General features: G+C 47.2%; 1 protein-coding gene across 1 annotated transcript in view; it reads left to right on the top strand.

Annotated features, from left to right (window-relative positions):
* The first annotated feature begins 2,480 nt into the window (after positions 1-2,480).
* Positions 2,481-13,816, top strand: part of LOC107970891 (succinate dehydrogenase [ubiquinone] flavoprotein subunit, mitochondrial) — a 34,089-nt gene continuing 22,753 nt past the window's right edge. Inside the window, 9 exon segments of the mRNA XM_063806397.1 lie at positions 2,481-2,524; positions 2,616-2,772; positions 2,859-3,008; positions 6,598-6,646; positions 6,649-6,683; positions 7,413-7,574; positions 8,464-8,607; positions 8,925-9,089; positions 10,908-11,056. Coding sequence (XP_063662467.1) covers positions 2,481-2,524; positions 2,616-2,772; positions 2,859-3,008; positions 6,598-6,646; positions 6,649-6,683; positions 7,413-7,574; positions 8,464-8,607; positions 8,925-9,089; positions 10,908-11,056 — 1,055 coding nt within the window.

Raw genomic sequence — 13,816 nt, 5'->3', positions numbered from 1 at the left:
TGGACCAGGACAGCGCCAGCACTAAGACGTGCCCTGGAACTCACAGGAAGAGCGGACCAAGAAGCCGGGAACAGCACGGGGCACTGGGAGCTGCAAACGCCCATGATACTGTGAAAGATGGAGAAAGGTATGACAGGAGGAGCGGACCAAGAAGACGGGAACAGCACGGCGCACTGGGAGCTGCAAATGCCCACGATACCGTGAGAGATGGAGAAAGGTATGGCCATGGCGGACACAAAATGTTACTCAACATTTATTAAAGGCCTAAATGGAGAACATAACGCTATCAAACCCTTAGGTAAAAACACAGGGGAAAATTTGTATGGCCTGGGGTTAGGCGAAAAGTTCTTAGACATGACACCAAAAGCATGATTCATAAAAGATTGACAAATTAAATGTAGTCATAAATTTAAAATTATAATTCTATAAAGCAATATAAAAATCTAAAGAGAATGAAACACAAACTATGGTCTAGAAAAAAATATTTGTGAATCACACATCTCACAACGTACTGGCACGCAGAATATATGAAGAACCATCAAAACTTAACCATAAGAAAGTAAAAACCCCAGTATTAAAGAGAGGGCAAATATTTGAATGGAGGCCTCATCAAAGAAGGTATAAGGAGGGCATATTGCCCGAGAAAGAGGCTCAACATCATAGAGATGCTGGAGAAATGCCAGTCAGCAGTACCTCTACAAATCTATTAAAATGGCTAAAAACAGACAAGAACCATGGGCCGACCCAGGTTCTAGTGATGATGCAGAGGAACTGGGACCCTCATAAGCTGCAGTGGGAATGGGAGGGGTCCCGCCATGCTGGAAAGTGGTCCGGGAGTTTCTTACGAAGTTAAGCACATCCTTACCATGTCATCCAGCAACCCCACTCCTGAAACGTCCCCCAAGCGAAAACTTAAACGTGCACACACAATCCTGTACACAAGTGTTTAGGCCTCATTCCTCATTGCCAATAACTGGAAGAAAACAAAATGTCCATCGGCAGGAGCTGGAGAAGGTGTGAACCAACGCGGATGCTTCCACATAGGGGACACCAACCAGCAGTGGAAAGATGCACCCAAATGCGCCAGGTCTCCCAGGCTACATGCCCGGTGAAGGAAGCTAGTTTCGGTGGGCACAGGCCAAAGGATGCCAACACATGACATCTTGGAGAAGACAGTGTACCGTGTCGGGGAGCAGGGCAGTGGTTTCGAGGGGTTACAGGTGGAGGGGCGAATGGAGGAGCTCTCTGGGGCGATGGCGTGAGCACCTGCACCTCACTGTGGGCTGCTGCGGCTGAGGGGCTGTACAGCAAACACTGGCTTCAGTACATGCAGACGGAGGAAGGCTCCCACAACTCAGAGACAGAGGGTGTCGCCTCCATGAAACAAAAACATATTTAAAAAAAAAAACTCTTAAAATTAAGAAAAAACCACAAAAAGTATTTCATAAGCACATTGACTTTGAGTTGACATAATCTACCTGGGAGCATGGAACTGAAACCACAGGCTTGGCAATCCCGGAGGGAGAGGGTGGAGGGTTTAGACCTCAATTGAAGGGCTCAGTACCTGGCTATAGGAAATAACATTTAAAAAGCAGCAGGTGGAAATAATTTCTGCTGATGAGGTTGCATCTCACCAGATAGCCGGCAGAGTAAATTAAAGCAATAGAGTCTTGCTCTGTTGCCCAGGCTGGAGTGAAGTGGCGCCATCTCCGCTCACTGTAAGCTCCGCGGGAGAATCTCTTGAACCCTGGAGGCAGAGGTTGCGGTGAGCCGAGATCCCGCCATTCCACTCCAGCCTGGGCAACAAGAGCGAAACTCCGTCTCAAACCAAACAAAATTAGGTAACTAACCCAGGACTAAAACAGCGTAACTTTAAAAAAATAAGTCTAGGAGGTATGATGTTCATTCCCTGCAAGCCAATAAAGGCCACGTCTGGGGCATACATCTAAAAAAATAATCCTAAAGAGAAAGTTATGGTCACAAATATGTTCTGTATGGTGTTATTAAGAGCAAAAATGGGAAACAACCCAAATATCAATAAAATGGGACTGGACCCTTGCAAATTTACTAAAATAACTCAAAATTGTTAAACGTGATGCATAAGACGAAGATTTTAATAAAGTGAAAAGACAGGAAACATAATTACTAATGATTATTGGTTTATTTTTCATGCCACTTCATTCCACAAAAAGATTTCAGATATCTTACAAAAAGACACACTAGAAATATTAAAATACTATCTGAACCAGAAGCAGAATCAGGGTAAGCTAGCAGAAAGGCGTATAAGCCAAAGGGATCTACCCAGCTTTCAAAGCTGGCCACGGCCATGCTCAGTGGCTCTGTCTGTAATCCCCGCACTTGGGGAGGCCGAGGAGGGAGGATCGCTTGAGGCCACAAGTTCGAGACCAGCCTGGGCAACAGAGCAAGATCCCGCCTCTACCAAAAATTTAAAAATCAGCCGGAAGCCAGAGGCTAGGGACATGGCTGAGGATCGCTCCCGCCCCTCGGAGGCCGGAAACGGAGGGTCACTCCCGCTCCCTAGAGGCCGGAGGTCCCGGGCCGCTCCCGCCCACCTCCGCGGACGAGCGCCGCCCCTTCGACCCCATTCCCTGCAGTCTGGACGTTCAGGCCCTCTCGGTCTGGGAGATCCCGGAGAACCACCCACGGGGCTTTAAAAAATGTTGGTGCCCAACACCTCCCCGAAATAGGGCCCGCCCTATCTCTGTCGGGGAGCGCGGGACCTCCGTGTCCACCCAGCGCCACCGTCCGCGGGTCCGCTTTGCGCAGGCTCGGCGTCCCCGCCCCATAGACCCCGGCCCGGGCGTGTCGTGGTGCGCAGGCGCGATGTCCGCCACTAGCGCCCCTCTCTTGACCCGGGCGTGGTGCGCAGGCGCAGTCTGCGCAGGGACTGGCGGGACTGCGCGGAGGCGACTACAGACGTGTCGGGGGTCCGGGGCCTGTCGTGGCTGCTAAGCGCTCGGCGCCTGGCGCTGGCGCTGGCCAAGGCGGTGAGTCCCTGCCGCGGACCGGGGCAGGGCAGGCGGGGGGCGAGGCGGCAGTAGGAGCGGGACGGTCCCCAGCGGGTCCGAGCGGAGCGGGCGCCGGGTCCCCGCGCCCCCTGCCCGGGGATCGGGAAGGGGCTAGGAGAGCCCTGGGCCGGTGCGAGGGGGAGCCGCGGAGTGTACTCGGGGGCCTGGGGAGCTCGGTCCTTAGCAGGTAGGCCGCGTCCCGGTGAAGGTCGCGACCCCGCGGGCTTGCTGGGCGTCCCCTCCGCCGCTTTGGTCCGGGCCTGGGGTCCGGCGACCTCGCGGGCTGAGGTAGCCCCTCGCCTCAGTGCCTGGCGGGTGGACTCGGGGAGGAGTCGTGTCTGCCCAAGGTCACCGGGGTGGAGTCCTGGCTGGGCCCGGCCTCTGCCGCCCTCTGTGAGGGTTGTCCTGAGGGGCCGCCCGCAGCCCGTGGGTGGGGCTGGCGGGGCGGGTGAAACCGCCCGGGTGGGTGCGAGGAGTGGCCGGGCTCGGCCGGGTGGGTGTCCGGTGGGAAGCGCGGCGCGCCCGAGCTTGGGCTTGCAGTTCCCCTTTCCAGAAAGCGCAAATCTGTGCATGTCCACTTCGGGACCTTGGAAGTTAAGGACCTGTACTTTGGGTCCTGTTTGGTGGCCCTTGTGCCACCAACAATGTGCCGGTGTTTAAAAGCAGCTGTGCCAGTTTTTAAAAATCAGACGGAGAGCTCAGGGCACTGACCGAGCGAGGACTCCAGGACCTGTGCTTGCCTGTGCGCTGAGTACCTCGAGGGCCGGGCTGGGCTTAGTCCAGGATGATGGTCAGGGTTATACTTCCCTGAGCCCTTGCTCTCTCAGTTTGTCTGAATGTGCCCTCTACGATTGCATCTTCAGAATCGGCCTTCTAGGATTTTATTTAATCAAGCGAAATTGGATAGGTTTAGTTGTTTGGTTCTTTTAAATGAACTTACCCACCCACCTCCTTAATTACAAAGTAATTTTAAATTGCAGAGTAAAAATCTCAATAGGAACCAAGGCATTCAGCAATATTGATTTGAATTATGCCTGTGATTGTGCAATTTTCTCCTTTTTGAAATAGTTATTAAAAATCTCTTTGAATTAAATGTGAGGGTTAGTCATACAGCCATCCTGTCAACATCGGAAAGCGTGTAAACCGTTCTAGCGTGTTACTGTGGTTGGTGCTGACTGAGCAGAGACCCCCGCCGCATCTTGGGCTCTTAGGAGCTGCTGGGAGGGCGTCCACAAGCAGGAGGTGAAGCCCATGGTCAGTGGGACTTTTTAGGGGCAATGGTAGCTTGTGGTTGGAGAGAAGCTAGTTAGAGCCAGTGCCTTTGTCCCCAACCCAGATGGTGCCCAGTGTTCCTTCTGCAGACTAAGGCCCCAGGCACCTCAGACCAGATGGCAAGATAGCAAAATGGAACCAAAATTTAGTCTTGGGTTTTGTAAAAGTCTTTTTATCTTGATGAAGGTAGCTTTTCCTACAGAAAGTCGTGCGTTTTTAGGTTCTTCGTTGGCTGCTTTTGTGATTGTGTAGGTTGTACATGCAGATTAGTTTCTTGCTCATGATTTATAGGTGCATTTTATTCGATGAGGACCCCTTACTTTGCTAAATTTCTGATATGAATGTCTCTGCACTTCTTACTTTTCCCCCTCCACCTCCTGATTCAGTCATCTGAAATTCTGTATTGTTAAGCAAGGTCTAAGTATTCCTTTTAGTTATATGTTCCCCATTTTTTTTCTTAGAGGAAATGTTTGATAGTTTCTCCTAAAAAAATTAATAATTGGCACAAAAGACTAGTTTTGTGTCAAAAGTAGTTTTGAGTTTTATCTAAAGACCGACATTGGCTTGAAGTTGGGCTTTCCAGATTCAAAAATCTGCCCCAGATGAGATTTAGATGCAGAGGGTTAGTGTCCTTTTCCCCGGGGGGATGGCGTGATGATTTGTTCAAGATTGTGTTATAGTAGCTGCCCCTTTTAAGCCAGCTGTGTGTGTGTGTGGTGGGGGGTGGGCAGTGTGTATTCCACATCAACATCCTAGAAAGAACGAATAAACATTGAGTGATCTCACTGTTCCTACTTACATTTGGTATAATGTACTGTTTTTATTGGTGCTATTACCTATGTTAATAGGGCACTTTACAAAATTTTCAAGAACGTTTTTATTAAAATTATTTCAAAGACTTCTTTCTTAAAATATGATTTTACCATGTAAAAAATTATACTGAGGTAGAAGAATATTCGTTGTTTCTCATTTTCTGAAAAAAGAAAAAACTAAATTAGCTTATGTCAATAAAAACAGACTAGAAATTGGAGAAATGAAGAATAATTTTTTATCCCACATAATAAGTAATTTGTGAATTGCAAGTATTTCTAAATACTTGAAGACATCCCTCACATCCCCTCTTCTGATTGCTGAGTGCATAATTTCCTAAAGCTTTTTTTTTCTTTTGTTTTTTGGAGACATTGTCTCGCTCTGTCGCCCAGGCCGGAGTACAGTGGCACAGTCTCTGCTCACTGCAACCTCTGCCTCCTGGGTTCAAGCGATTCTCCTGCCTCAGCTTCCCAAGTAGCTGAGATTACAGGTGCCCGCCACCACGTCCAGCTAATTTTTAGTAGAGAGGGGGTTTTGCCATGTTGGCCAGACTGGTCTTGAACTCCTGACTTCAGGTGATCTGCCCACCTTGGCCTCCCAAAATGCTGGGATTACAGGCATGAGCCACTGCGCCCAGCCCCTAAAACTATTCTTTATATTTCTGAGACTATTCAGTGGTCTTCTAAAATGCCACCAGCAGAATGGAAAACGTATCCCCTGAATGGCTGGCCAACCTTAGCATATGGGACAGTGTCACCTCTCTCACACAGAGCCACTAAAAACTAAACACTAAAACCAGTTTTCTTGAGTAAAGGTTTCTAAGATGGAAAATTTAAGCAGCGAGATATGTCAAGTTGTAGACGTTGGCCAGGAAAAAGCCAGCAGCAGCCAGGCAGGGGAGAGTGTGCATCCGACATCCTCCTGTGTGGTGAAGGGATGACACCTCCTCCCTCTGGGCTGTCAGCCTTTACTGTTCCAGGATACAGATCTCCTGATTCAGTGTCCAGTGCCTTTTGAACTGACCGCAAGCCCTCCTGGACGATTGGAGCTGTAATGTGGAAAGGGCTCTGATGGAGCCGGTTAAAATGCTTCATTATCTGCAGAATACCACATACAGTAATACGATCTGGATGTCTTTCCCCTCCTCCACTAAGTAGCATAAGTGAAGACTTCCCAGAGGAAGTGCACCTTTTTCATCTCGTATCTGAGTCAGTGAGTATCCTTTTTGGAAACAAGCTTCATCCTGGTTTTCTAGAGTGCCAAGTCAGGGTGGAAAGGAGGACCTGGGGGCTCAGTCCTTCCTTGCCCCTTGGGCTGCCCTTCAGGGTTAAGTAGAGGGTCCCACCTGAGCTCTCTGGATGCACAGGAGCACCTGGGTACATAAGAAGGTGAACAGTTTGCAAGGGGAAGTTTGAATTACTATCCCCCACAGCATTTGTTCCTTCAGGACACTAACCCTCTGGATCTGTGTCTTCTGTGTCTCCAGTGGCCAACAGTGTTGCAAACAGGAACCCGAGGTGTTCACTTCACTGTTGAAGGAACAAGAGGGCATCTGCTGAAGTTTCAGATTCCGTAAGTTCATGCTTTTTGTTCCATTATAAATGATTTTTTTGGCTTGGGGGTAAGGATCTATACCAGTTTGTTTTCATATGAGTCATAGACATAAGGGAAAAATTTCTCATAGGTATCCAATGCATGCTGAAATTATTTTCAGTGTAATAATACTTAATCGCAAGTACAAATATAAACATAGATGTTAACATTTTTACTTGTATCTCTTATGTATCTATAAACTAGATTTAAATTTAGGTCAAGTAAAGCAATAAATTAAAATGAACAGTATCTGCTGTGATAGATGATAAAATCCTACCGAAAAGAGGACCGTGGGGCCCTTCCGGTGTGGGTTCCTTGGTATTGAGTGTGCCTGTTCTCTCTCTGTTAGAAAACTGAAACTTGCTGAGAAGTTCTTTTCTCATAAGCTCACAACAGCGACTGAATGCTCCTTGGCACCTTCTCAGGCATAAGCATAGGCACGGCCCTGAAGTAGAGTTGTGGTCCTCAGTCTGATCCCATGGAATAGACCCTCTACCATTCATAGAATCTGATTATCAGTCCCTTCTCCAGGTGCGAATGTGCCTACTTCTCCCCGCGCTGTTCAGGGCTCAGCCCCAGGACAGGATGGAGGCCTTGTGTGCCCAGCAGTTGCTCCTTTTATCTTTGTCAAGCTCTTTCACTGTCACAAGAGTCTTCATATTTGGCACAGTGGAACATGTGATTGACAGGTGAATTTTTCTTTTCCAGATTTCTGCTCAGTATCCAGTAGTGGATCATGAATTTGATGCAGTGGTGGTAGGCGCTGGAGGGGCAGGCTTGCGAGCTGCATTTGGCCTTTCCGAGGCAGGGTTGAATACAGCATGTGTTACCAAGCTGTTTCCTACCAGGTCACACACTGTTGCAGCACAGGTAAGAGAAAGATGCCCCACTGTGCTCCCACTCCGTGCAGGTCCCGCGCAGCCTCGCACTTTCTACCTGGGCAGCCTCCTGCCTCCTCCCCATGCTCCAGCCACATGGCCTCTTGCTGTGCCTTACTCAGCTCACCCTCTCAGGGGTCTCTCCCTGGAGCCTCTTCCCTGGGGACTTTGAAGGGCGGGAGCCTTGTTGTCACTCTTAATTCAGACTCCAGTCACACTTGGGTTTACTCTGACCATCTACCCTCCCTACCCACCCCTGCCACCCCAACACCTTAAGAAAAGGAGATCATCTAAAGAGGAGGATTCAGAATTTAGGTTGGGGAAGAAAAGGGCAAGGGTTTCATTTGTCCCTGTGCTGCTGTCTTCTGGGACTCTCTGAGGGGTAAGACGGTGGTGGGCACACACAGCCAAAGGAAGTAGGGGTACAGGGGAGTGCGACTCTGAGTGTGGAGTTTATTACTTGGCAGGAAGCACTTCTAATCTTTAACACATGCCTGTAAATGCCGTTGGGAAGATTTGTTAATAAAATTATGTGGAGAGATTCATGGAGTACCTTTTCTGTGCCAGATACGTTAGGTAATAAGCATATTACAGGTAGCCTTTCACTCACTGCTCCAGTCAGCCCTTCCTGGACTTCCCTCTGTCTCCACCACACAGATGAGGAGACTGAGGCTAAGGGATGGAATCACTGGGTGAGTCTGGGAGGGGTTGTGATCTGGAATCTGTCAGGCCTGGCTGCTCCTCTGCTGAGGTCAGCCCTCACTGGGAGTCACCGTGTGAGTAGTTGGCTTTCTCTGAATCCCCCAGCGGGTGGATTTGGGCCTGGAAGACAAAGCTGGGGCTCCTGTTTGTGGCTTGTAAGGAGTGGTTGGTGTTTCCAGGTTGGAATCAATGCTGCTCTGGGGAACATGGAGGAGGACAACTGGAGGTGGCATTTCTACGACACCGTGAAGGGCTCCGACTGGCTGGGGGACCAGGATGCCATCCACTACGTGACGGAGCAGGCCCCCACTGCCATGGTCGAGGTGATGGGCGGGAGGCTCTGGGTGCTCTGGTGGTCTGTTTCTAGTACAAGAGTCCTGGAAAAAAATGTAAGCAATTGAGGCAGATGTGGCAGCCGAAAGAATGGTGATTAGCAAAGCTCACAAGAGAAGTCTTTGTCCATCATGAACTATGTATTACATGTAATAAGAAAAACTTCTCTTTGATGAAGTGTTATTTTTCATAAAATAGGTTAATTTGGGTTTGCAGATTTGTATTAAAGTTGTTTAGTGTAGATTAGCTATGAATATCTTAACTCCTTTAAGGTAATAAGGCTTTTGTTTGTCTTTATCTTTCACAGGTAGAAAAGTATGGCATGCCGTTTAGCAGAACTGAAGATGGGAAGATTTATCCGCGTGCATTTGGCGGACAGAGCCTCAAGTTTGGAAAGGGCGGGCAGGCCCATCGGTGCTGCTGTGTGGCTGATCGGACCGGCCACTCAATATTGCACACCTCATATGGGAGGGTAAGGCCGCCCTCCGTCCACCTGAGACAGGACACGTAGTGCTGGGGCTTATGGTGACAGCGGGGAATGGGTTAGCGTGCCCAGTGAGTCAGCCAGAGATTACGTAAAAAGCAACAGAGAACAGCGGTGTGGGGCACATGCAGCGACTGTGGATGTGACAGGAGCAGACGTGTGCCTTGAGAAGCTGCCCCTGAGGCAATGTGTGAGTTGCTGCCTCTATGTTGGAAAGTTGAATTGATAATCTTATATACCAGGTTTTCACTTGGGATATGTGAGACTCAGCATGTAAGAACAGAGCAAGCAGGCCAGGCACAGCGTCCCACGTCTGTAATCCCAGCACTTTAGGAGGCCAAGGCAGGAGGATCACTTGAGACCAGAAGTTTGAGACCAGTCTGGAGAACATAGCGAGACCCTGTCTCTACAGAAAGTTTAAAAAGTAGCTGAGCATGGTGGTACATGCTTGTAATCCCAGTTACTCAGGAGGCTGAGGCAGGAGGATCACTTGAGACAGTGAGCCATGTTCATACCACTGCACTCCAGCCTGGGCAACAGGAGACCTGTCTCAAAAAAAGACAAAGAGCAAGTATTTTAAGGCTCTTTTACCACGTCCGAGTTCCTGAATGGATTGGTTTGTTTTGTTTTGTTTTGTTTTGCTTTGTTTTTGAGACGGAGTCTCACTCTGTCACCCAGGCTAGAGTGCAGTGGTGCGATCTCTGCTCACTGCAACCTCTGCCTCCCGGGTTCAAGCGATTCTCCTGCCTCAGCCTCCAGAGTAGCTGGGACTACAGGTGCACACTGCCACGCCTTGCTGATTTTTTGTATTTTAGTAGAGACAGAGTTTCCCATGTTGCCCAGGCTGCTCCCGAACTCCTGAGCTCAGGCAGTCCACCCGTCTCGGCCTCCCAAAGTGCTGGGATTACAGGCGTGAGCCACCACACCCGGCCATGGATTGTTTTAATATTAACTGTTACCACTGGACAAAGACTTGAGATGACAATAGTTACTGGGTAATCAGGGTCAACTTTGGCGTGACCAAATAATATCCTGAACAGTATTGATTCAGAGTAATCCATGTTCTGAGCTTTGTTGTTTTCTGATGCATGGGGACGGATCAGTAATGTGCAGGTTGTTAGAACACCAGTGACTTCTCTGTGGCTGAGTGCATCGACAAGTGTGTGGTGGGAGGAGACAGCGGCTCCGTCCGGAGCCGGAGCTGTCATGTGGGGAGCTGGCCCAGGCTCACGAGAGCAGCTTGCGCTGGCTTAGGGAACGGCAGGTCCAGGCGGGCAGTGCTGTCCGGCGCCTACCTTTCTGCGGTGCCGGAATCTGCTCGTCTGCAACCGTCCGCTTTGGTAGCTGCCAGCCACATGGGGCTGTTGCTAATGTGGCTGGTGTAGCTGAAGAGCTAAATGTTTTGACTTATTTTAATTAATTAAGTGGTTATGTGTTGCCAGTAGCTCCCATCTGGGCTGTGACCCCATGGTCTGTGGACCTCACTCTGGCACCAGACTCCGAGTGGAGCTGCATGCGGCCACCGGACGGTGTGGAGTGCCTCTTCGGGTTGTGTAGAAGTAGGAAATGTGTCACCAAAGTAGGAGCTGTTGCTGCTGCGTTCTCTAGCACACCTGCCTTGTTTGTACTGCTCGGCGTGGAATGCCTCTCGGGCTCTGACAGTGTCACTGACACTGTTGCTGATCTCCTTGGATTTACCTGGTCCATTTGGATCAAGTTCTTTCACCCGTTCACATGAGCAGATATCACCTTAAAACCTTAAAGGTTGGCTTAACACTTCTTGCCCTTTTTTTTTCTTTCTTTTAGTCTCTGCGATATGATACCAGCTGTTTTGTGGAGTATTTTGCCTTGGACCTCCTGATGGAGAACAGAGAGTGCCGTGGTGTCATCGCACTGTGCATACAGGACGGGTCCATCTGTCGCATAAGAGCAAAGAACACTGTTGTTGCCACAGGGTAGGAATCTAATTTCTACTTTATTTCCTTTGTAAAAATGAATAAATTTCTTTTAGAGTGTCTTTATTTTAAGGAAAATAGAGGCATTGTAGAATAGCAGTTCAGACACAGGCCTTGATATAACCGTGTGAGGGTGATGGCCTTTCCCAGCCGTGGTTCCTCACCTGTAAAGGGTGAGGACAGCAGCACCTGCCTCGGGGTGAGAAAGCATGGCCCTCAGTAGTCGGTAGTGGCTGCCATCAGCTTCACAGCTTACCTCTCCCGATTTTAGATGAGGCACCTGCGGCCCGAAGAGTCACATGGGGTTTTCTGGCAAAATCTCTCTTGTTTTAGTGGGTTCTGTGTTTATACTGATTCCTGGGATAGATAAGTCTGTCTTCTCCACATAATGAAAATGAAAAACTTTAATTTTATACAGTGGCAGTTACTTTAGCCACTTTAAAAGTTAAGAAGTGTCAGTACAGCCAAGAAAAAAAATCAGCAAAACTACAGGTTGGGAAAAAATATTTTCCAAACCATATATCTAATGATATCTTAGTATCTAAAATAGCAAAAAAAAAAAAAAAAAAAAAAAAGCCCTACTAAAAACAACCTACTAAAGCCTACTAAAAAACAACCCAACTAAAAATGGGCAAAGGACTTGAATAGATATTTTTCCAGAGAAGACATACAAATGGCCAGTTGATGTATGAAAAAATGCTCAACATCACTAAGCACCAGAGAAATGCAAATTAAAGCCCCAATGAGTATCATCTCATCTCGCTCCAGTTAGAATGGCTGTTACCAAGAGGACAAAAGATAGTGTTGGTGAGGATGTGGAGAAAAGGGAACCCTGTGTGCTGTTGGTGGGAATGTAAATTAGTACAACTATTGTGGAAAACTCTGGAGGTTCCTCAAAAGCCGCAGGACTACCATGTGCTCCAGCAACCTCATTTCTGGGTGTATATCCAAAGGGCATGAAATCAGAAGCTCAAAGAGACACCTGGACCCCCATGTTCATTGCAGCGTTATTCACAATACCCAAGATATGGAAACAACCTAAAAATTTTTGGTGTTTAATGACAATGTGGTGTGTATACACAACTGAATATTATTCAGCTATGAAAACGAAGGAAATCCTGTCATGTGTGACAACGTGGATGAACCCAAAGTCATTATGTTAAGTGAAACGACCCAGGCACAGAAAGACAGATACTGCATGTCACTCATATGTGGATCTAAAACTGTCACAACTCACAGAAACAGAATAGGACAGTGGTTGCCAGGGGCTGGGGGAATGCAGACTGTGGCGATGCTGATTAAAGGTGTAACTTCCCGTTACAAGATGAAGTTCTGAAGGTCTGATATACAGCATGGTGGCTAGAGTTAATGTTATACAGCATGGTGGCCAGAGTTAACATTATACAGCATGGTGGCTAGAGTTAATATTATACAGTACGGTGGCTATCGTTAATATAACTTGAAATTTGCGAAGAGAGTAGACCTTAGGCATCTGTATCTCCAAAAAGAAGGATAATTGTATGAGGTGAGAGATGTGTATTAAGTTGATTGTGTCATCAGTTCACAAAATAAATCATCACATTGTACACCTTAAATATATACAGTATTGTTTTTTGTTTAATTCATCAATCATACCTCAGTAAATCGGGGGGAAAAAACCAAAATCCATAAAAATTTTAAAATTTTCATTATAAAAGTAGTATATGCTTACTGGGGAAACCTTTTGAACAGCACAAATCTAAAATACAAATAGGGCCAGACACATAGTGGCTCATGCCTGTAATCCCAGCACTTTGGGAGGCCGAAGTGGGTGGATCACCTGAGGTCAGGAGTTCAAGACCAGCGTGGCCAACATGGCGAAACCCAGTCTCTACTAAAAATACAAAAATCAATTGGATGTGGTGGTGCACACCTGTAATCCCAGGTACTTGGGAGGCTGAGGCGGAAGATCTTTCTAGAGATTGGGCTTGATGTAAAAAAAAACTTATACACTAAATAATTGGTTAAAACAATGAATTTTCTTAAGGGACTTATTTACTCTTAATAAATTATAAGAGACTCTGATTTTTTTAATCCAAAGTTCAACTTTTGTTGCATCTCACCATTTTTTATTTTCTCTCCTCTTTGAAAGGGTGCAAAATAGTAATGCTCTCCCTCAACTCATTGTCAGCTCATAAAAGTTTTTTTCCTCAAGTTCTGTTTCTTGTGGCCTGATGCTAACAATATTCTCTTAAAGGTCTAAAGGAAGTGTTTTCTTTCAATCATAATATTCTGTGCAGTGCAGAAGGTCTTTTCTTTTGCCTTTTGGTAACTGGCCTAACAGATTTTATGGTTTACTGAAATAATTGCCATTATTATTAAATTTTGATTTACTTAAGAAAAAAACTGAGATTGAAAAAATTTTCTTAAATTAGGGTTAGTACATCCATGTATCTTTCTGTATGCGCTTTTCAAGTCCTTCCGACATAAAGTTACAGGGCTTTGACTCCTGGGTCTAAAAAGGGCACCAAGTCCTGCTAAATATTAAACACTGACAGTAATTAAAGCCTCATCTTCAGGCCCAGTAGAAAATCTTAAACACTGACAGCGATTCAAGCCTCATCCTCAGGCCCAGTAGAAGATGCCAATCAAAATGAACTGCATCCTGACACTCAGAATTAAAGCTGTTCAAGTCCTCAAGGCCCGGGGACTAGCATGGGCACGTGAGATTGTAAGGGCCAATTTTGAGAGATAAAATAAGTTGAGTTTCTCTGTAAATTA

The sequence above is a fragment of the Pan troglodytes genome, chromosome 2, assembly GCF_028858775.2.
Source record: "Pan troglodytes isolate AG18354 chromosome 2, NHGRI_mPanTro3-v2.0_pri, whole genome shotgun sequence".
Taxonomy (NCBI): domain Eukaryota; kingdom Metazoa; phylum Chordata; class Mammalia; order Primates; family Hominidae; genus Pan; species Pan troglodytes.
The sequence above is the reverse complement of the archived record's forward strand: the minus strand, read 5'-3'. Positions and strand labels throughout refer to the sequence as shown.